Source organism: Aphelocoma coerulescens, chromosome 9, assembly GCF_041296385.1.
Source record: "Aphelocoma coerulescens isolate FSJ_1873_10779 chromosome 9, UR_Acoe_1.0, whole genome shotgun sequence".
Lineage (NCBI taxonomy): Eukaryota > Metazoa > Chordata > Aves > Passeriformes > Corvidae > Aphelocoma > Aphelocoma coerulescens.
Genome location: NC_091023.1, coordinates 3,992,090 through 4,016,514, shown reverse-complemented (window position 1 = coordinate 4,016,514; position 24,425 = coordinate 3,992,090). Strand labels below are relative to the sequence as shown.

Here is a 24,425-nt window from a genome sequence, read left to right as displayed (position 1 = left end):
AGGTGTTCTCCCTTGGGATTTTAGATAGCTCCATTTGTCTGTAAGTTTGATCTGCTGTTTCAGAAGTTCTTGAGCATTGTGTGTTTTTATGTAGGCCCTTTTTGTCAATTAAATATCAGCTCTCCTTTTCCTGCAGGGAATAAACCCTTTGAATCCAAAACTACATCAACATAATTACATTTTGCCATGTTGCATGTTCTGTCCTTTTAGACTCCATACAGTGTGTGTGTACATGTTTGGGTCCTGTTGAAAATCCAAAGGTTTGAACTTTGTGGTGAAACTGGGCATTGTGAAAGTACAGAACTGAAGTTAAAGGGGAAAAAAAGTGCTTCTGCATTTTAGGTTTTTGATCATGCCAGTGTCATAGATTTTGGACTGGGCATAAAACAAAAAGCTTTGGAGTACTTCCAAATAAGAACAGATCTGTGAACCTTTTGGGCAGAGTAGTTTATTTTGACTTGGACAATTATTAATTTAAGTATGTTTCTGCAATTTGAATGAAGAATGAGATTTTTATTTTATTTTTTACATTTTCTATTGGAACACAATGACTGAAATGGGGAAAGCTGCTACATTCTTTCCCATTATTTGCATAGTCAGAATTTAAACCCCATTTCTAGGAAAGGTTGGTTCAGAAATAGAATACAATAGAGAATGGCTGCAGATGTATGTTGGGAGCACAGCAGCAGAGCCCAGGGAAAATGTGCTTGCTGCAGAGAATAGGGATGTTGCATAATAGCAGTGTTGTATAACACAGGTCAGTATTTTTGCCTTGAGTTCGTTGATTTGGTGTATTGTGGACCCCTAGCACTTGTAGATCATTAAGGAGTCTCTCAAATTGTAAGAATGGTTTTGGTTTTAAGTTTAAACTTCCTGTACTCATATCTGCATGCCTTGTAGAAAGTTTTTTGAGATATACAAATTAAAATGCACAAAAATGCATGCTGCAGTGCCTTTATATAATTCAAAAGTGGGAATAAGATTTTTGAATACTTAGAGGTCAAGAACCTTACATAGTTTTTTTTTTACTGTTACGGGTCTGGTTTTGACTAAAAAGTTGGGCAACTTTGCGCTTCATTATGGAATCTAATTTTTAAACTAATTTTATCTTCCTGCTTAATACACCAATTCTCTCATAATCAGTAGAAAAGATACCATTATATTCTATTGAAACAGCTTAATCTGTTTAAAAATAATACAACCTACATGTAATAAGAGAAGTACTCAAAATTACTTCAGAACTTTGATTTTTGTCTCACAAAGATGTAGACATTTCAGACATTGGGTAATCTTGTTTTGTGAATCTGAATAAGTGTTCTTGCAATGCAGTAGGAAATTGAAACACAAAGCAATTTGGGGAATTGGTCGGATTAATATGTTCTTCACTACATCTGCAATTTGCCATAGTGGGTTTTTTGTTTTTTTCATATTTTTGTCTGTGTTTTCTGAGTGGATTTATCTTGTGCACAGTGAAGGAAATGTAAGATTAATCTTCAGAAAAGTGATGGCATCTGAATGGAGCAGTAACAAAATTTCATCTGCTGTGAGAGATTAATTCTTTGGCAGACATGCAAATTAGTTTTGGCAGATTTCAAGTGTGTCTTCAGAAAAAGGTGGTAGAAGCTTGCTGCTGCTAGTGCTGGTTTTACAGTGGCTTTGGTAATGTGATTTTCTGATCCTTCTAGGTTTTAACCATACCTGCAGCTCTCTTGCTCCATTCCTGTCGGTGAGTGAAGCGAGGGAGATGTAGAAACTGTGACTGAGAACAAAGCTTTTGCTCAGGTTCATTTTCTGTTTAAAAGAGAAATGATTTGAGGTCTATCTAATTTAGTTTAAAATATTTGGAAGACAGTTTATTTAAAATTAAATGGTTTGCAGAAATGAAGAATCCTTTTTTTTTTGCTGTGTAACCCCCTGCCTGGAAATTTTATGATTTCAAGAACTTGTCTGTCACTCTTCTCAGTCTTTAACCAGGATGGCTGGGTCTGTTTCTGTGCAATAGAGAAATGGGGTGTGTGTGTACATGCATGTTTATTTCCTTTTTTCTTTTTTTAATTTTCTAAAACATGGTTGCTGAAGATGGCAAAAGTTTGAACATTTATGTCTAGAATATCCTTTCACGTAATTCTTTTGCACTGGGAAGAGGTAGGATTCCCAGGAAAGGAAAGAGGCTGGATGAGGAGACGAAGAAGGAGCTTTTCTCAGGAAGGGGAAGCCCTGGAGGGATCCACTGCTGGTCTCCAGAGCAGAGATGCACATTCTCCCAAAGGACCAAAGAAAGGCATATCTTTTGGAATGTGGATATTAAGTGTTGATACTCTGTAAAATAGGGAAAGAAGTAACATTAAATTGTATTTGCTATGATTGTTATTCAGAACAGGTGTGTTTATTTAATTGTGCTTATAGATTTCTTAATACACAAATTAAAAAATGTAGAGATATGTTTTCTCAGAGATGGCTATTGACAGTAGGACTTTAAAGATGTTACTAAAAGGAAGTTAGTTATCTCTACCTTGTAGATGTAAAAGTGCTTTGCTAGTTAAAGAAAGTAGCATTGAACAATAAACTTGGTAAAGTGCCTTTGCATTGCGGTGCTCTTATCTTATTCTTAGGCCTCAGGAAGCTGAGATGGTTCTTCTTCAATCCTGTGTTTTGCACTGAATGTCCCAAACCATGGTTTGAACTCCAGTGTGCTGTTGCAGTGCAAATAACTACTACCAATTTTCACTGTTGCTGTTACACTGTAAAAGTGCTTGTTTTAAAGTCTGTGTGTACTTTGTAGTAGAACTGTGTAATACACATTTAAAGTATTATATAGATACACTTGGAAGTTTTTAGCACTCGTTTTCCTTTGCTGCTTTAGCCATTTCAGGCTCAATGTCTTTTAAGCTTCAGCATGTTGTGTTTAGTGGGCAGTGTAGGGTTTGAAAAGTCACTGGTTGCTTGCACTCTGCAGCATAACCTTCTTTGCTACCATTTGGAAACATACTTTTCTTTTGACATGTTTAGTTTATAACTTACTGTATTCCACCCAAGTTGCTTTACCTTTAATTAAAAATAGCTATTAAATAGGCAAGGATGTTTTAGTTACCAGTTACTGCACTTCATTAATGATGAGCTTTATTTTTTGCATAAACCATAGGAAATATGTCAAGATTATACATAAATCAGATTTTTTTTTCTTGTAGTATTGAGCTGTCTAGAAGCAGTGATGTATTTAAAACAAGCCATGACTCTCTTTCTCCAAGCTTTACCTGTTTGGTGGTTTTAGTTTGGTTTGAGTAGCCTAATTTGTTTTATTTTGATTTAGTGAAGTTATGTGTGAATTGCTTTGGTTGCATGATTGAAGTTGGAATCTGTCAATTTTCAAAACTTAATGCAAGATTCATTTTTATATAAAAGGAACAAACATATCCAAATAAGATGATAAAGTAACAACACTACTACATTTAATGCCAGTATTACCTTTGTAGCCTTATTTGGGTATGTGAATTAAGGGGTAACCATTTTCTGCGAGTGACTAATACTGTATGTGACTTTCTGCTCATTTCAAAAAGCGAAAGAAGTGCCCAAGTCCATCTTCTTTAACACTGTGCTGCTGTGGGTGTGAGATTGTCATGAGGTTTTTTTCATTTTTAATTCTGTTCTCCAGTAACATCCCTCTGATTACTTGATGGCATCAGTAGACCTGGCATCCTTATGGCACTAATAGGAATGAAAGACTTGCTCTGTAGGCTCTATATCCCCAAATACATTTGTCTCAAAATGTGTGAAGCTTTGAAAGGGGTCTTCATGGGGACAGAAAGTGAAAAACTGATAAGGATGCATAGAAAAATGGAATACAAAAATGAACTTAGTTCACATTACGATAAGGGTGTAATGAACTAGAAGAAAAGCAATTGGTTGTGGTAACATTTATGTCTGGAAACAATGAAGTAAGAGCTGACGTATGCCAGATGTTGGAAACAAATCTTGCTGTTGGTTCTGATTCTGTGAATTAGGGAAAATATGGTTTCTTCCATTTAAAATCCTGTTGATGGACTCTAAAATAAAGAAAAAATTTGGTACTTCGCTTAAAATAGGAAATCAGATGTTACTACACTGGATTGCACAGTGTCCTCCAATATTTGCTTGCATGTTTCTGCTCACACTGCCAATACAAAAGGAGCTTTAGCTAATAGACATGCTGAATTCTGATGTTGTAGTTGATAAAAAAGATCTTAAGGAGAGCCTGTTGAGGCTTTGGTTTGTCCCAACAAAAGACCAAGTAGGATACTAATAACTTAAGCATTAAATGGGTGTATTTGTCTAACTGGAGTAGAAGTCTTTGGGAAAAAATGTTCTAGTTTCATTTGATAATTGTGTGCCAAAACCATTTATTTCTAAAGCTGCTTTGCTTGGCAGCTTCACTTGGTGTGTATGTGTACTCATGTATATGAGCGTGCACACATTTTTTATATATCTGTTCATAAATTTTATACTTGTCATATGCACACATGACATGATGAGGATACTATGTGGATAAAACATAATATTTGAAGCAATTATTAGAAGAAAATGCTCCTAAGCAGCTGGATAAACCATACTTTTTTCAGAGTTCATTAATGGAGGTAGAAGGCTTTTCGTGATAAGAGGCAGTGATCTCAAAAGTTGAAGAAACAGGATATAAATGCTTCATTTTTCTAATCCTGTGTCATCTCCCGTCATGTTGTAGTTGTAATGTCACTTATTGTCTTGCCATAATCATGAGTGTGGAAGGATCTGTAGACATAAAGAGGTGTAATGAACATGTTTATGCCTTCGGTCCTAGTTCTTGCTGATGTGGATTGCATCTTAAGTGAAGGTTGTTTATGCTGATTTAAGGTAGACACTGGTTGGACTCACCTAAAGCTATTGCAATCTAAACTGACCCATATCATGCTTAATGCTTTATTTACCAATGATAGTAATGCAGAAAATTTCTTCAGCAGGTTTTTTTTTTTTTTCCTGGAACATGAAAATCAAGTATTAATGTGTTGCTTTGCATTGTTTCCCTAAAAAGGGATTTTTATGTAATGTTTTCTTGCAAATATAGCTGATCAAAATTTTTTTTGGAAGCCCCCGCATATATCTGTGTCTGCATTCTTGGTCTCAGTTCTTGACATTTATTCTTGCATTGCCTATTAGAGAGTATAGATGTGTGGTTTTGAAAAAAATATCTTCTGTCTGGTTTAGAGCACTGATTGGTATAAGGGAGTGTCAAACTTCAGACTTGAGAAAGAGTGGTACTGGTAATTTCATCTGGGTTTCTGGATCATCCTGTGGTGTGTTGTTGTTTTTTGTGGGGTTTTTTTGATTGTGTTTGTTTTTGTTGGGTTTTTCCTCTGACAATTAAATAACTACATTTAGGAGACTTAATGGACTTGTATGTTTAATGCCAGCTTGTTCTGCTCATTTGAAGAAGCCACTTTCTCTTTTTTGATATAAACTCCCAACAAAAAAAATTTTACCTTTGATATTTAGCATTTGAAACCTTCTGTACAACAGTTTGATACCTCCTGCCAAGTTGTAAGAGATGGTGTTAGGGGGGCTTGAAGTAATTCCTGTATGAGAAAATTTGGATACCTTGTTTCAGACAACCTTATTGTTGTAGTTGCTGTGTGTTACAGTGGTGGTCTGGAGTGGAGTGTTTGGAGACTTGTGGTGTCTGATTAGATGCCCTGGTATGCCTGATATGGGGCAACTTTCAGGCAAATGAGCCTTCCAGCCACCAGATGAAGGTTTGTTTTTTGAAAGCTGTTGTCTGTCTTCCCCCCTCCCTTCATTCTAGTTACCAAATTGTTCTAACAAGATGCTACACCTGCCAAAGGTGTTAAATTTCCTTACCTCATTTAAAGAAATGTTCTGGTTTAGTTTGGACTGGTTTGTCTTGCATGGAGAATAGTTGTGATGGCTTTAGTGTGGGAGTTGTTTGTGTAGCAAGGAGCTGGGTGCTGTAGGTAGTTTTATAGCTGGCTTGTTGCACTTTGTTAGCATGAAAAGGAGTGTGTAAGTCTTAAGTTTGCAGAGCTGTTCACTTCTCTGTGCCAACAAACTGCCTGATATTTATTTAAATAGCAACATGCTCCCAGTGATTAGAAAGAATCTCTTAAAAAGAATCAAACCCTGCACTGCCTTTAAACAGACTCTTATATCTAACATTTCTATCTTAGCTTTATTTTGCTACTTAAAAATGGAAATGGTTTTGAACTGTTGGGTTCAAAAAAAACAAGATAAAATTTTAAAATTGGCAGCGAATCAACTTTTCAACTCTTTCAAATTGAGGATATGAGTATTTTAACTACTTAGGAAAGTATTCATGAATTTACAAGCAGATTATGTAATCTTTTTTAAAAAGAAATTGCTATTTCCTTTTTCTTTTATTACATGTACTTTGTTTCTGTGTAAACATTTAACCCTTTGTGCAAAGGAGAGTTTCTAGGCATTTTTGAATTCCCTTGATGTCAGTGCTAGTTTCTTTTGGTTAAAATGTTTTCCAAAGTGAGTTCAGGATGTGGGGGAGATCATGTTCAAAATGAAGTTTGAGCATTCATTGGTTCAGTCTGGAACTGGCTGAGTCTGAAGTTAGTATATACTTTAGAGACTGTATATTGTATTTTCAGCTCTGAAGGAGTTGCTGTGATCTCATCATTTAAGGATTTTTTTAGACTGAAAAATGAGGTTTTATACTAATTTCCCTCTGTCAGAAAAATTCTGAATATTGAAATTTTCTCCCTGCCCTTCACATTTTCTTAACATTCGCAGTGAGTCTTAGTTAGATTTACTAAGCATTGTTAAAGATGTAATTGATTTATTTTGCAATAACAGGATTGAAAGTATACCTACGTGTAGAATGTGATCTGTGGTCCATTTACAAGAAGTTGTGTGAAAGGAGTGTAATTTTATTTTCAGGTCATAGAATAAGATCTTGAGTCAACATTTGAAAACTTTTTTAATAGTTAAATTAATTTATGATTAATGTGGTGTTTCCTATTTTTTATACTGAATCTGAAATATCCTCTGTTAAAGGATCTTGCCATTTCTTGCATTTATTTATGCTGTTTTACTCAGGACATTCTTTTCCTGCACACTTTTAGTTTAGGGATGGTAATGCAAACTTAATAGTGAAGTATTTAAATTCAGAATTCCTCTTGATAGGGAACAAAAGTATTTAGCTGCTTTGTGTGTGGCACAAGGGAAAATAATAATTCAGAGGAATATGCAAATGGTTTTTTACGGAAACGGTAATTTCTGAAGCTGTTAGTCATCCTTGTAAACTTAGGGGAGATGGTAATGTGGGGGTTTGTGATCATGGTTATGTGATAACGTGATGTTTCACTTTGTGCAGCCTTTCAGGCAGGACGGAGCCATGGCCACAGAGATCGGCTCCCCGCCCCGGTTTTTCCACATGCCGAGGTTCCAGCACCAGGCGCCTCGGCAGCTGTTCTACAAAAGGCCTGACTTCGCACAGCAGCAGGCAATGCAGCAGCTCACCTTCGATGGGAAGCGCATGAGAAAAGCTGTCAACAGAAAGACCATCGACTACAATCCCTCTGTAATTAAATATTTGGAGGTTAGTAAATTCATTTTCTGATTTTGTTTGGAAACCTTTATTTTCTTCCTCATATTCGGGATTGTGCTTTTCAGTTTCCACAGAGCAGTCTGGAATACTGGAAGATCTACTGCTGCATTTTCAACCAAAATTACAAATGCTTGTAAATTTGTTATATTGTGAATAAAAGGGGGAGATTGAGTGTTGGCTATAAAACTGCATGTTTTGTGTACTTTATGTAAATACCAATTTTTGCGTTTTGTCTTGAAATTCCAAGTTGGTGTGCAGTTGAATATCTTGTGTAATGTTCTGACTTTTCATAAAAACTCATCATAAATATGTAGTTGTTCTTATTTTTGTTTTGAGATAGAAATTTCCCAAAATGGAAGATGAACCATTATCCCTTCCCCTGCAAAATCAGGGCACTAAAAATGTTTTCTCATCATTTTACTAAATAGCTCTTCAGCCTGCAGTGTGGCCTCTGAAAGTCCCTTTCTATACAGTTAAGAAATAGAGAAAAACTTAAATGTTAAGTTTTATTGAAGAAATGTTTCTGTAAAAATGCTTCTTTAGTTCACCTGATGGGATGGCATTACTTTCTTAAGAAATAATTTTCTCATCCAAGATTCACTCCATGAGTACTGAATGTTACCCTAGAAGAAAGAGAATGAAATCTAAATACTGGTATTGTTGCAGCTGCAACAGCAACATTGCCAAAATGTGATGAAATTAATTCCATCTGCTATGGCCAGTGCTTAATTACAGCTTGTAGGTGTTAAGTTAGATGGTTTTTTTAATAACTAATCCCTTATCTTCTAAGATCTGTTCAAACATCAAACATTTTAAACATATTCTTATGTTTTAGGAATGCCCCAAAAGAGATTCTATTAGTAGTGGACTATTCTAAAAAACAGTTTTAGAAGTCCAGGACCTTTTTACTGTGGCAAGAATAAGCACCATCGAAATTCTGTTGATTAAAATGGTAACAACATAAAAAAAAATCAGATCTCTGTCTTCTGGCATCAGTACTACTGATTTAATTTAATGTGGTTCTATCAAAAAAGAAACAACCAAGAAAAATGTGTAATTTGCTCTTGGCTTAAGAAGTTGTAGCAAACGGTAGTGGTATATGCTGGGAATGTTTTACCTAGAATTGTAACTTGTTTCCAATATGTGTACAGATCCAAATTGGTTAGGGTCTGTGGCACAAAGCTGAAATAAGTAATTTAATTCTAAATTCATGAGAAATGTTTTTGAAAAGGTTTTGTTTGACAACTCTCAAAATTTAACTAATTGAAGGTACGGTTACCCCTTTGTCTTTTAAGTTTCATCCATTTGAAAGCTTTGTCTTTATGCTTGCAGTGCAGGAGGTCCCTTTGTAGCTCGTGTTGCTGTGTGGATTTCATGTGGAGTTCATCAGCACAGCTGCTAATGGTGTCAATCCTTGTCCTGAACATAAACCTTTGACACTGGGCAGCAGAGCACCACTGTCTGTGCCACAGTAATGTTCCTTGTTACGTAGGACCGCTGCTTTCCTGGGGTTAAGCTTCGCTTTCAAAGGTGTTGCTTCAATCAGATGAAATTAACACTTTAAACATTCCTGACTCCTTTTCTTACAGAGTATAAATTCCATGTGTTCCTTTTCCTGAGTCCAAAGTCTTAACACAGTTCATTCTGAAATCCTTGGAGTGCTTTGGAATTTCCCAAATAAGGATCTCCATGTGTTTCTTATTCTCTGTTATTTACCAATGAAGTACAATACTATGAACTAGGAGTTGTTTTCTTCTTTCCAGAATAGAGTATGGCAGAGAGACCAACGAGATATGCGAGCGATCCAGCCCGATGCAGGATATTATAATGATGTAAGTAAAGTTTTCCTGTTCACTGGTGAAGTTGTGCAGATAAAATTTTTCCAGAAAATAGGAAGGGTTCTGTATGTCAGCTGAGGTTATTTTTATGTCTGCAAAAAGCCTTAAAGCTATGAAGGGTATCTTTAGATTACTTTGTTCTGTTGGAATCCATGCCCATGAAGGGACCTTAAAGTTGGACAGGCTTTTAATTTCTGTGTGTGAGAACTTTGGTAATGCACTGAGGTTGCGAAGCTGCTCTTGAAGATGCTGTTCCTGGATGTTTGAGTTGTTAAATCATGCAGACTTCAAAACACTTCTACCACCTTACTTCTGGTAATACCCCTGCAAATGACAACCTTGCTTTTCCAGAAATGGGTGTTTAGAACATATGCTTTTCTTGAAGTTTCTGATTTAAATGTCATTAGTAAGTATTTTCTTTCTTCTTTTACAGTTGGTCCCTCCTATAGGAATGCTGAACAACCCTATGAATGCTGTGACTACAAAATTTGTTCGGACATCTACTAATAAAGTAAAATGCCCAGTGTTTGTTGTCAGGGTGAGTACAGTGTTGGAATTACTTAGTTGTGTTGTCTTAATTTAAATTAGACTGAGTCTTAACTGAACAAGAAGGCAGTTAAAGCATCTTCAAATAAAAATAGCATGTGGAATGTATGGACTACTTCTGTGTCCAGTCTTTCTGTGGAGGATTTTAGGAAAATAAGTGGTAAGGTATGAGTACACAAGAGTTCTTAACTCTCAGAGTTTAATGTGCAATTCCTACCTTCCTTATTACATTTCAGAGAGCTGACATATCTGACTCAAAATAAAGGAAATTTGGTCGCTGTGCTCTTTGAGTCTCATAGCAGCTTTTAACAGCTTTTCCATGATATCAGAAGTATTGTTTAGTATGGATATTGTGTGCTAGAAATGCAATGGTGCCAATAAGCTGTTTCTTCTTTACAGCTAGTTTTTCATTGTTCTTACAGTGGGCTTTGTCCTGTTGTTACAGAAGTCAAAAGTCCTCTGGCACAGTTCTGCATTTTTGCTTTCTCGCATCCTCTAGAAAGTCATTTAGTTGCTTCCATTTCCAAAGAGTCCCTGGAAAACCTCATGATTTATTTGGAGAATTGTGAAGAAATATTTGAATGCTATATTTGCACAGTTTAGTTAAATGTTTCTTTTGCAGTGGACTCCTGAGGGGAGACGCTTGGTCACTGGTGCATCTAGTGGGGAGTTCACTTTATGGAATGGACTGACTTTCAATTTTGAAACAATATTGCAGGTAAAGTAATCTGTCAAGATTTCTTTGTGTATCCTTGAGGTCTTGGAGCATGTTTTAGGAACACATCTTCACCCTGTTCATCATGGGTTTGTGGTCTGAGTGGTGATGGGAGCCTTAGAAGTCTTTTATTCTGCTCTGATCCCATGCCAGGCTATGGCTGCAGGCAATTCACTTAATGCTTCTCATTCCACCTCCATCTGCTGTATTAACTGTTCTCAAGAATGTACTATGAGTATTTGTAATAATAAAGAAACACTTTGGAAACAAAGTGCAAATACTCTTATTATTTAGAAGACCATTGTATACAGAGTAAGGGATTTTTTTCCCCCCAACATCTTGAATGTAATTAAATCATCATTGTTCTCATTTCCTCATTGCAGCTGTTAAGTTGGAACTTTAGTAACTTCAGTGTTTGTGTGGATCAGACAGTATTTGAATGTGTTTGCTAGAAGTTCTGTTTCTGAATTTGCAGGCTCACGACAGCCCTGTAAGGGCTATGACTTGGTCACACAATGATATGTGGATGCTGACAGCAGACCACGGGGGATATGTGAAATACTGGCAGTCCAACATGAACAACGTCAAGATGTTCCAGGCACATAAGGAGGCGATTAGAGAGGCCAGGTTTATACACAATATACCATTTTCTGTAGTACCTATTGCCATGATTAGACTGTTCTCTAAGTGTATTCTGGGTGCAGAAATGCATGGGTTCTGTCAGATTCTGGGAAACTTCCTGCACCACATAAACACAATATTTCCTTTTGTTTCCACATTCTCACCGTTTTGCTGGCACCTTTCTGAATTAGTATTGTCCCAGTATCCGCCTCTGCAATATGTTAGAGATGTATTTGTCTGCCGCATTTTGCACTGGTATTCTTTTCATTTTTATATGGTGACGATGTGTATCAGTTATTCCTTTTTATACGCACTGTGTAAGACAACAATTTCATTCCAAATAAAGAATTCAGTCTTTAATAATCTAACTGAATAAAATATAAAGCCTTCAGAAATAAAACACCTGCATAGTTCTCACAAAATAATAAAACACTAAATAAAGTGAAGAACTGCTTGGCTTGGTGAAGCCAAGACTTCCAGTAATACTAAATACCCACGCAGACTGCCACATACAGAAGTCTAATGTTAATACTGAATGGGTTCTTCAAGCTTGAAACTGTAAGAAAGCCATTGAAAAGAAGATTGTAGGATATTCTCTTGGTTCAGTGTTGATGCCTCAGTTGTGCAAATGTCTATATAAAAATCAAATCCAAAGTGATACTTATCAGTAAGATGTAAATGAAGGGTGTTTCTAGAGCAAACCTGCATATAATTTTTAGTAAATGTTTTTAAAGTAAGCCTGAAGAGAAGCTGCAGATCCCAAATGGTGCTAAAACAGTGTTTCTTTGGGTTCAGGTGCTGGCCCTTGGTGATAAAGGTTCACTGCCACAAACTCGCTTTCCACTAAAGTCACCATTTTTCTTGGTAGGGTGCAGCATTTTCTGCCAGAGTTTGGTTATGAGAAGTGCTTACTTTGGATTCAGTTACTGTCTGACTATCATGGCCGTGCACTGAATTTCTCTACTGCTTTAGGCCCTTTCTTGATCATAAAGATCTAGGATTTCACAAGGGCTCCCTCGTGGCCTTTCACTGCACCAGAAAGAAAGTTGAGTGCCTGTCAGTTGTTGGAGATGTTCTGGCCCTATTCACATGGTTAAATAACTCCTTGCTTTTCCAGTGACTTTCATCAATCAATGTTAACTGCTGAATCTGGGAGCTGCTTATGTGTCTGTAGGATTCTTTTCATGTTGTTGGTGGGGTGTAATAAGAGGGAGTGTTTCCAAATTGCTCTTAAAAGTGGTATGTTTGTTTTATATAGTTTTTTTTTCCCAACAGTTAAACCAAGTAGCATTTTCCTGTAACCAGCTTTCCCTTATTTTTTGCTTCTCTGCTGCAAAGCACCTCTGGATGAAGAGGAGTTTTTTCCCTAAGAACTGTTCCTGTGCTTCTATGCAGTGTCACTTTCTTATGGTGTTACCAAACATGAAAATCTAGGGTGACAGTTACCAAATCATATTGATGTTGCTTCTCATCCTGCAGAGAAGGCACTGCTATGTGCAGTCACAGATAGGAAGGTGCTAAGAATAAATGACAGATTTTTTCCTCATTTGACAGGGGACTGCAGTGCAATAGTAATCCTATGCTAAATTCATGGCTTGTGATGAAGTGCCGTTTGGCAGGCACTGTATTCACTTAGAAGTGCCTATGTTCAAATGCCTCCTTCAGTGTATAACACATTACAGTATAATTTTGCCCTGTCTGAGAAGCATAGATAATCTGTTAAATGCTGACTTCTTTCCCCTGCTGTGTGTCTTCATGTAACAGTTTCTCACCCACGGATAATAAATTTGCTACATGCTCTGACGACGGCACTGTTAGAATCTGGGACTTTCTACGTTGCCATGAGGAGAGAATTCTTCGAGGTATGTGTACCAAAAGTACTGATTGGGGTATTTCAAGAGGGGGAAAACCTTTTTTTATTAACTAGGTGTTCACAATACAGAAGTATCAGCTTGTCTACAGTTTGTCTTAATGCTCCAAACAAGTTTTTGTTTGGCTGCTGCTATAGGTGCCTTATATTCAGAGAGGCTGCAGTTCACAATGGCATTACACTGTTTACTCTTCACTTAAGCTCTAAACAATGGAGGTGGATAGAAGGACATTTTACTGCTCCTAATTTGGTAGAAACAGCTGTTTCTGGATCAGGAATACATTTATCTTTCTCCAAGGCTTAATCTCAGTGACCACTGTTATTTCAGAACATGCATCTTCATGCAGAGGATTCCATTCTTCTCACGGGCATACCTTTCATTCTGGTTTCTTCTGAGGCAAGGTGTAGTTATTTCTCATTCCTTAAGAGGAAGAGAGTATTTAAGTAGAGAAAACAGGTAAATTTTGACACATCATTTATAGCACAGGCAAGTAATCCTAGCTTTGCTTGAAGTTTTCTGTCCAGCATCTATGTACACTAAATTCTGGTGCCTTTCCACTGGTCTTCTTGAGCCTTTCTCCTTCTCTTGCTGCAATCCCAACGAGCAAGAACAGTAGCTTCTGACAGCTATTCCTGTTTTGCAGAGATGTCCAAGGTACATAATTTAATAAGAGAATGTATTGAAAGGCTGCTATGAGAGACTGAGGGTTGTAGATTTGCAGATAATCTGTAAAGAAGGTATGTAATAAAAACATGGGCTTTCAGTTCTAGGTGTGTGAGCTTGTTCAGTGCTTTCCTAAATTAAAGAATTTTGTTTTTTTTTTAAATCATGCCTCCAACTTGGACCTGCATTCTGTATTTCATGAAGTAGAGCTCTCCCTGTTTCTTTTGACTCTTAAGCTCTCTTATTGTTTTACAAGTATGTTACTTTTAAACACCACTCCTTTGCAAAGACATTGAGCTTTCAGCATTATTGCAGAGATGATATTTTAACAGCATGTGTCCATAGACATTATGGTAGGTGTGTTCTTTGCAGGACCTGGCAAACAAATTTCTAGGTTATATATTTTACACCTGTTACTCTGGAAGGCCTCAGATTTGGGAGTGTTTTGCTTGATGCTTTACGAAGAAATCATTCTGCCCTAAACATATTCTGTACCCTCCTCCAGGTATGTACTAACCGTGTGGAGGAAATAGGGATTGCCTCCAAGCAGAGTTGTCAAGGTTATAAAAATCCCTCCACTTCTACATTCTTTCAATGTTCTGTGTAAAGCAGAAGGAGAAAAACATTCAATTTAGGCTATAGAGAACAGAATTTGCACTACATTTTCTTGTTACCTTGTGTATGTTAACATCTGATTGTGGCTTGACCTCAGATAGAATTATCCTATAGTTTCTTACATTTTACACATCTCAGTATTCCAGTTTGAGTTTACACATAGTTCTAGAAAGAATACATTTGTTTTTACTTATATCATCTGCCCACAATACACTTCACCTTTTGCATAAGTTAGAAGTGGTTTGAAAACTTTAACATCTTTGGATAAAATTGAACAGGGCAGATTACTCTTTGTTTCTACTGTCAGATAAGCAAAAAACCACCAAACCCCAACCTAAACCCAAAGAACACCAGCAAAAAAATCCCCCACAACAAAGGAAAATAATATTCAAACCCCTGATTGTTGGGAGGATGTCTCTGCAAGCATACAGGTTTGATTTGGCTTTGGTCTTTAGGACTGGTTTTGAATATGGTCAGAAGTGTTATTTGAAAGAGCTGATGGGTGACATGTAATTTTCTTGGTAGAAAATACAAGCTTTCACTCTGTTATTTGGGGCTTAGGGCTTATGGCTTTAGGACACTGATCCTCAGCTTTTGGCTTCTCCATGTGCATTCTGCTTTTACGTGGTTACAAGTGTGACCTGTAATACTTTGCTTAGCACAGCCTTCCAATGGTGTATTCATGCCATTGCCATCCAGTTAGTGATCTGTAAATTAAAATTTTGGTGCCACTATGTCAAAAGGATTTTAGGTACATTGTTTAGATCAAATACAATGCTGGGCAATTATTTTTGTTTCCTACTTTGACACATCATACAGCTATTCTGGATAATAACTGGTGAAGTTGAAGGAGTTCTACAGTGTCCTTTAGGTCCAGAGCTTCACTTCACATGTTAAGGTGTTCAAGTTGTCACACCAAATTATAAAAATCAAATGTAATTATCAATTTTCAGTCAGATGTACTAATAAAAAGCTTAGCACTCACAGGGATAATATGTCAATATATTGTTATTCTTAGTGATTTTTCAACAACAAATTAAGGAACGTATTTTAGAAAACAGATTTGAAGATTCTAATGGTAAGGAATGCTTTTAAAGCAGGGCTGTAGAGAGCATTAAAGTTACTTGAATAAGCTTTGCTGATATAAAAAAGACAGAATTCCATAGACTGACTGCAGGTACTTTTGCTTGCACTGGAGCAAACTAGTATATATTCCTGTTATATATTGCAATGGTTCCCTTAAAAGCAGCCTGAAGCAACAATTCTAGACTTACCTTCTGAAGAGAGTATTGAAAAAACAGTGGAAGTGGTAAATTACATAAGATGAATTCTCAAGATTTTCCTGCAGTTTTCAGTTATCTGTAATAGGCTTCACATTTTTTCAGTAGTTTAACTGATGAATACGTGGCCTGCATGAGATACACTTATTAACTGGATCCCCTTTCATTTAATTGGTCAAAGAGAAGATAAACAGGACACCCTCTAGGGTTCTTCATATGTTGTGCCAGAGGTTCTGAGTCTCTCTTCTTTAATCTCCAAGTCCCTTTGCTGGCCAGTTTTTCACTGCTTAATGTTGCCTTGGCTGTTGTTTCTATCATCATGGCTTTCCAGAGCACAGGAGGTGGAGTTTGGGCATTTTGTTAGCAGTACATGCAGATTTATCAGGCTCCTTTTTAATACCCTAAAGAAATAAATAGGATTAAAATCTTGTTTTCTTGGGGAACCGTCTTTAAATAATTCAAGTGAATTTTTGTGGAAGAAATAGCACTGTGTGTCATTGCTTCCCCACAGCCCAGGTGCTGCCTGTGTTTTCTCTTGAAGTGGAGCTGCTGTGGGCCTGATTTTGCACCAGTTGCTTTTGCCAGTGTGAATTTCTGTCCTGGTGCTATCTTGATGATGGTAACGAGTGCAGTTTACTGCACTTAATAAAACACACAGGTGGGAACTTTATTGATGTTAAAAAAAATGCTGTTTTTAAAATAAGACATGGAAAACAGACTATAGTATAGCAATATTTTATTTTCATGACAATAATCTGTTCCTCTGAAAGCCATTTCCAATAAAACACTCTCAGGTCTTTTGTCTAAACTGTTGCAAATGAAGTTAATGCTGGGAACATTTCTGTGAGAACATACACATGGATGGATGGCTTTTAATAATGCTAAAAACATCTAGTGAAAAACTGCATGCAGTACAGCCTTCATGTCCCTTTATTTATATGAGAAATTAACGCTGTTGCTGGTTTTTACTGGTGGCAGTGATGTTCTGGGTAGTGTGTTTGTGCTGATGTATCCCTGAGAATATTTTGGGTAGGTCATAAATAAACACACGATTCCTTAATTACTCCCAGCACGATGTCGTGGGCTAGGAGGCTACAAATAGATTTTGGATTTCTCAGTTCCCCTGTCTTTCCTTCTCCTTCCTTTCACAGTAGAAATGAGTGCTTGGGAGGACTGTAATGTTTCATTCTGAAGTGTAGATCAGCTCTATATTCCCAGGATTTCAAAGGTTGCCTGCCTTAAATAGGTCTTTTGGGGAGGATGACTCCACCCAGCTCTCTGAAGGATGGTATAACCCATGCTTTTTAAAATATTTTCTAGATAAGTTTTTCTATTTTCTTTCTTTAAAATAGGGTAATACACTAAATGATCTTTCAGCCAGTGTGGTAGACTTGACAAAAGATTTGTCGTAGCCTAATTTGAACCATTAAAAGCAATCAAGATTTCATTGCATTCTGCCTAGATTTATAATGTGCAGTTTGGAACAACAGCTAATTTTTTTAACACTATCACCTACAAAATAACACGTGTGTTTGTGCCTGCAGGAGTCACAGCAATCGTGGTAAACAGACTTTTCATCTGCTCACAGGTTCTGAAAAAGTGTTTCCATCTCTAGTCTTACTGAAATAACTGAAGAATTTTATTCCTTCCTTCTTTTCCGTTTCTCAGTCTTTATTGACAAATACTGTACCATGAAGTTCCTTCTGCACTTTCCATCTGAAAGGGAAGGATCCCTTAACAGTTTTTTCCCTCAGTCAAATAGCAAATCCTGTACTCAATTTAGACATGAGTTCCATCGGTAAAAGGAACCTGAGGACCAGAACTACACCTTCAGCTTGCTCCCTCACTTTTAAACATGCATTATTATCTAGCTCTTAGCCTTGAAGCAAGTAACTTCTAAAGCTGTTTCCTTTTCTTGGAATATAATTGAACTCTACATTGAATAATTTAAAAGAAAAAAATCCTAACATTGCTGTTTCCAACTTCATTACCCTTATGTGAGGTTTTTCTTTTTTTTCCCTTGTCTCAGGAAAGAGAGAAAACTCAGCAAATTCCAGAAATGCGTGTCTCTCAATACCATGTTTCTTGTAAGGAGACCCACTGTTTAAACCTTCAGGGGTTTTTTGTGGGGATTGCATCTTTAGACTATTGGGATTTCAGGTCTATATGAAATGTCTTCTAGTCTACTGATACATCCCTACATGAATATTAGAAGGTTTTTTTACTGAGAACAGAAGCTCAGGATGACATGAGACCTGGCTGATAGTGGCACCAACCATATCAATCTAGAGAAGGCAAGTCCTTGAATTTTTGAACTTAAGAAGGTGGACTGTTTTGGAATGCTGGTATTGGACCAGTTCAGTCTCCTCTTTGTTGGTGGATTTTTTGTTTGCTAGCTTGTGTTGCAGGTCTCTGATCTTCATTAATCTTTGTTGCCAAAGCTGAGCTGGGACTAGGGGTGAGAGGTGTTGCAGCTGAATCAGTTGAGGAACAGCTGCAGATGGCTGTGCTTTTCACGTGCGTTAGGCACAGGAAATGGTTAGGAATTTATGTTAATAGTGAAACTGTGAGAGGTTTTTTTCCTGCACAGACAGTTGGGATCACTTGCACAATCTGTGATGCAGGAGCCCTGTTGTTCTGCTGCTTGTGTTATGCCAGTAATCCTGCTGCTGCTCCTTTGCTTTTTTGTGCATGGTGGGCTCTTCATAGTCTCGTTCACTCTTCTCCTCTCATTAGGGAATGTCTCTGCCTTTGTGAGATTAAAAGTTACAAATATTGTATACACTTTCCTGCTTCATAAATAGAAGGTATCACACAACATGTATTTCCGCAGCATCTTTCTTTACACTTTGCTCCGAGTTAAGTAGCACCAAGGACTTGGAGTATGAATACTTACACCCTTTCTTGAGCTTGGAGATAATCTCAGTCATTGCTGCTTGTTAGGATGGTGGGTATAACCTATGTTAGATAGGAAGAATCCCATTTCTTGATTAAAGCTACTAAAAAATGTTCAGGATAACTCAGCGTTATTCCCTGTAATGACTTTCAAGACTAAAGTGCGTTGGTTTTCTCTGTATAGGAAACTTCATTATAGGTAGGCTTTATTGAAATATCCACTTCTATGTGTTAAAAGTAGAAATCCATCTGAGAGTTGAGAAACTACCTGCTGTATTGACTTATATCAGCTTTCTATTTATGAAGTATTTTGGATTGAACAAAAATTTGGGTTTGATCCACTAAGTTGAGGTGCTTGGTTTCTGTGATTAAAAAAAGATGGTGATAAGGTGATAGCTTCAGGGTTTTGCTCTGCATCCTAAAACAGTTCCAGGAGAATTAGAGGATACTGAAGACTGCTCTTGGAGCTGGTGGCACCTGATACGCCTAAGAATTCTAGTCCATTTGTGAGTAGTGTACAGCATACTAAGTCTTAGAGTTCTGAATCTTATCTAGAACCCGTGTTTTAAAAATCCTGAAAAATTAATAGGAAATAGATAGAATTCTCAAGGAATGGGTAAAAGAGATCATGAGACATGAACCACAGCACTATGCTATAAAAAAAGTTATACTGCACACTGTTGTCAAGGCTTTTCATGAGACCAGGATGAAGAGACACTGTGCAAGAAAGAGATTATTTCAGATGGAACTTTGAAATATTTTCATCCCTTAAAATTGTCCTGAAGCTGAAAGTTATATAATCACTCGCTTTCAGCCCAAGGGCAAATTTTACACTAATATTTGTAACCCATCTATTCTGTTAAGCTTGGAGGAATATTGAGAAACCTTAGTGTTTCCCAGGACATCCAGCTCTCAATGCTGCTGAAATACAGGATGGTTCCATAAGAAGTTCTCTGCATCATTAGGATTTCTTGCCTCTGCTTCCTTTTGTGTGTCTGATGATTGCAAGGGGTAGATAAATACTGAACTAGGTGAAACCATTTGTACAGATTGTTAGTTATAAGTACTTGAGGGATGAGAACTTTATTTCCATCAGTTGTGACTTCATATGGAATTAAAAATAATAGGGCACAATGCTCTGTGTAGGCATCAGGATGCACCTGCAGTGAGAGCCACTGGTGCAGCTGTGAGCTTTGTCCTTCAGCCCTACTCATGGATGTGAAGGAGGAAAAACACTTATATAAGCAGATTGCATTGATACTAATAATAAAATCCTAAATTACAGAGGAATTTGATTGCTGATGCTAAGGTATTATCAGTCTTCCTTTCTCAGCACAAGTGTGGTTGTTGAAAAGGAGGCAGGTTGGGTGCCATTAAGGATGGTGGCCTCCAGGTCATAGCAAAAGTTCTCAACAAAAAAAAAATTACCTGAATTAGCCTTAAGCCAGTTATGTTAGTAACTCATCTCTGATAAAGTCTTATGTAGATAAATACTCAGAATTGGACATTTCATTAATTAGATTTCTAATGGAATCTTTTATCTCACATACCATTTCCTCAGCACAGATAAAATAAAGCTCTTTTGGAAAAAGTGGTTGAAATCTTCAAAAGATAGAAAAACACAGCTCCTTGCTGAAAATAATCCATGTCAGTCCTCAGAAACTTTCCTTGCTGGCTTCTTGATGCCACTTGTATGGATTAAACAAAAGTCTTTTTTATTTATTGAACTTTTATCTTTTCATATCCTCCAGTTACTGTACTAAAAGCTTTTGTGCATCTAGGTAAGCATAAACTTTGCAAAGCATTTGATATTTTCTTTGCACCATTTCTAATCTACATGCTTAAATTATTTCCTGTTATTTTTACATTTAGCTCTGAGTGCCATTCTAGGTTTAGTAGTGAGACACTTGGCATCAAGTTTTATCATATGAATAGTATCACAGTTCTCATACTTCAAATTACATGTTCCTAGGGACAGCTAGACCCTGGGAGATGGGGAGAGAGCCTGCAAATGTTTTCCCTAAAATATGGTGGCTTTTTTTTCATGTCTTCCATAACTTCCTGGCATTAACTTTCTCAGGAGAAAGCTGGTCCTGCTCGTGGTATGTTGCATTTTTAGGAAGACAGTCAAAATTTAAACTAGGAATGTGCTGAAATGGGATCGTATAGCAGACTAGGAGAAAAAGGACAAATAAGAGCCCTGAATAAATCTGTGTGAAAGGTGGCTGGGAATAAGAAGCATGGGAAATGTGAGGAAAGTGTGGAGGCTGTGTCAATACAAAAAAAACTAACAACAGGTCTTGTAAGGATCGAGAAAAGCTGGTGACAGTGTGGGCGTGGAGATGAGAATGAGGTGTGGTGGAGCTTAGCAAGTCACGCTCCAGGCATTTTGTGAACAGTTTGGGGCAACCTCAGTCACTGGATCAGGGCAGGGGTTTTATGGCTGAGGGACACATGTGGACAGTGTAGAATGTGCCAAGAGTGTACATGTACTAATCTGTGTAGTAATAGTACTCCTAATATCTTTTACATTTTGTGTTCTGTGTCATGACTTGTAGAAACTCAAGTTGATGAGTTGGAGTAGAGTTAGGAACATGCTCTGTATTTGTTCTGAAGATGGAGTGAATCATAGAATATGCTCAGTTGGAAGAGACCCACAAGGATCATGCAGTCCAACTCCTTAGTCCTGGTCATCCCCAAGAGTCACACCATGTCCCTAGGAGTATCGTTCAAAGCCTTCTTGAACTCTGTTGGGCTTGGTGCTGTGACCACTTTCCTGCAGCGTCTGTTCCAGTGCTCAGCCATCCTCTGGGTGAAAAACTTCTTCCTGGTATCCAGCATAAATGTCTCCTGACTCAGCTCTAGCTTTTCCCTTGGGTCCTGTCACTGGTCACAAGAGTGGAGAGATCAGTGTCTGCTCCTCTGCTCCCTCGCAAAGAAGTTGTAGACTGCAATGAGGTCTCTCCTCAGTCTCCTCCAGGCTGAGCAGATCAGATGACCTCAGCTGCTCCCCATATGGTTTCCCCTCCAGACCTTTCACAATCCTCATGGCCTCCTTTGAACTCTGTGTAAAACTTAATGTCCTTCTTACCTTGTGGTGCCCAAACCTGCCCCCAGGACTTGCAGTGAGGCTGCCCCAGTGCAGAGCAGAGCAGGACAGTCCCCTGCCTTGCCCAGCTGGCAGTGCTGTGCCTCATGCTCCCATAGGACATGGCTGGCCCTCCTGGCTGCTGGGACACCACTGACTCGTATTCAGCTTGCCATCCATCAGCACCCTCAGGTCCCTCCCCACCGCTGCTCTCCAGCCTCTCATTCCCCAGTCCATACACACGGCCAGGGTAGCCCTGTCCCAGGTGCAGAATCCAACACTTGCCCTTGTTAAAGCTCATATGGTTGGTGATTGGCCAGCTTAGTGCTGTTTTAATGAGGGAGGGATGCCATCATTCTGACTGTACCTAGGAAAAGCTATCTCTGCCACCTGATTAAAATTCATTGTGTTGCCTAGTAGTAGTCCTTGTGAAGCAATGTGGGCTTTTTTTCTTCTTTTAAGTTTTGTCCGTTTACAGCTCTAAAACTGAAGTATCTGAAGTTGCTCCTCAGATCTAAGGTTAGCTCTGGTTCACTTCAGTTGGGAGTACAACCAAGGTACCTGTGTATGTTTCTGCAGGAAGTAGTTGAGTACATTAAGCATGCAAGCGTGTACTCAAGACTTATTTTCAAAGTTCAGTGCCAGAGCATTCCGAGGGGCTGATCCTTATCTTGCAGTGAAAATAGGAATTGTCACTTAGTTTTGCTACTCACAGATCAGGCTTTTTGTTGAAAACAAAACACGTCTTCAGGGAAGACATTTTGATTTTTGCTGTTGAAAGTATAAATGTGTCTTGGAGGTAAAGTAACTGTCATGAAATTTTTATATATTCATTTTTATTTATAAAGGGAAGGATTTTAATGGGGGGTATTTATTTTTTTATTCAAAAGTGTTAGGGCTGTTAAGTGTCTTAGCTTCAAAGAAGCACACCTGTAAGCATGACAACTAAACAGGAGAAATCTAAAACTTCTCAAAATATATTTATCTTAAACTTCGTCTGTGAAACTTTTTGTAACGGGTTTTCTATCCCAGACAGTTTAGATTACTATTTGTAATTATTAACTCAGTGGAAGCATCTGATATTTCTAGTTCTGCAAGGTGTTATTTTGATACATTACACACGCTGTCCAGTTGAATGCATCAGTTAGTTATTTGTTTTTTATACACAATATTTTCTTAATATTTGTCATATTGTGTATGCATTGATTTTGCCCCACTGCGCATATGTAGAGAGAGCTATTCCAGATGTAACTACAGCCACATACAGAAGTAGTTGTAATCAGTGCAGTTTAATTTGCTGGTGTAGACAAGAACTGCAAGTATTTTACATATATTGTCATTGAGGACAAAAGGTGATCTTTATCTGGTTTTGACCATTTATAGAAATTTTTTGTGAATTATGTGAAATTTTTTGCTCACCAAAATTAGTTTTTGAAGGGAACTCACCATATATAAATATGAGCCTGACCTGAAAAATTGAAGGTTAACTATAACAAGACTGGAACAGGTGCTTCCACCAAGTCACCAAGATCTTGGAAAGTAAACTCCAAATTTTCATTCAGAAAAGCTGAGGAATGTGTTACCTTAGCTGCTTAATATTGGGAAGAAAAATACCTTTTAGTGAAAAACAAACTCAGCTTTCTGTGTGTGCTGGCAGATGCATATTTTCTACCATATGTACAATAGGTCTTTTCCTCTGCCTGTTTATTTAGAATGATGGAGCATAAAAATATTGTAGATATTGTATTAAAATCTTGTATTTAAAATTTCATCACTTTAAAGAGAAATCCTCTGAAGAGAGTCATAATAACCTTATAAATTAGTAGCTGTAATACTACTGTAATAACTGTAACTGTTCTAGTTCTTAAAGAGTGAAATGAATTAACGAAAAAATGTAGCTCAGGATCCTGTCTATTATTACCAGCATATTGTTATATGCTGGGGAAATAAGTCTGAATAATTATACAATACTATTACATTTGAACTTCTCTTATAGCTGACTTCCTTCTCTCCTCCCCAGGGTAGCCCTGTTTGGCTTTATTTTTTTCTCTGTGTTAAGATTTAAGGAAGAAGTAGCTCTGATACATGTTTACTATCCTCAGAATTTGGATAGCAAGACCTTAACATTCTTTCTTGCTTGACACAAAGCCTAGTGCTCCTTGAGATCCATTTTTCATCAAAGGTTAAGGTTCTTTCTGGCTCTGTAAATAACCACTACACTTAAGGATTAAAAAAAATGTGAGTGTCATCTTTGGATTCAGTGAAGAGCTGATATTCCACCCCACCCTTCAACTTTCTGTGGGAGGCACTTGTCCTGAGATGGCTGACAGAGTAAAACATCTTCCTTTGAAAAGGAAATTTTTACCATTTTTTAGTATTTGGAGAGATGTAGCACAAATTGGTGTAGAGATGGTATTCATATGTAATTTCCCATTTAAGTACAAGTTTAATGGCAATCCCCAGAAGTTCAAATGAGTTCAAACTCATTTGATGTTCCAAATATGTTGCCATTATAAAAATAAATATTATAATAAAGTTAAAAGTTCTAAAAAAGAAAATAGTTTATTTTCTTTTCTAATCCAGTGGAAAATGCATTTAAAAGGCTGTTCTCACTGCAGAGATGATCTCATGTTCAGGATCTTTTCTTTTCACCTGTTCTCTTACTAGGGCAGTAGAAGAGTGTGAGAGCTTTG

General features: G+C 37.4%; 1 protein-coding gene across 5 annotated transcripts in view; it reads left to right on the top strand.

Moving 5' to 3' along the window:
• WDR33 (WD repeat domain 33) overlaps positions 1 to 24,425 on the top strand; it is a 69,723-nt gene that overhangs the window by 9,055 nt on the left and 36,243 nt on the right. For 3 of the 5 annotated variants that reach the window (XM_069024618.1, XM_069024619.1, XM_069024620.1), the window contains exons 2-7: positions 7,367 to 7,591; positions 9,364 to 9,432; positions 9,872 to 9,976; positions 10,607 to 10,702; positions 11,175 to 11,326; positions 13,085 to 13,182. In XM_069024618.1, the coding sequence (XP_068880719.1) occupies positions 7,388 to 7,591; positions 9,364 to 9,432; positions 9,872 to 9,976; positions 10,607 to 10,702; positions 11,175 to 11,326; positions 13,085 to 13,182 (724 nt within the window). In that variant the 5' untranslated portion in view covers positions 7,367 to 7,387. Of the gene's footprint in view, positions 1 to 7,366; positions 7,592 to 9,363; positions 9,433 to 9,871; positions 9,977 to 10,606; positions 10,703 to 11,174; positions 11,327 to 13,084; positions 13,183 to 13,834; positions 13,942 to 16,260; positions 16,597 to 24,425 lie in introns of those variants that run through there. The other 2 variants (XM_069024622.1, XM_069024621.1) reach the window with 2 other exon arrangements.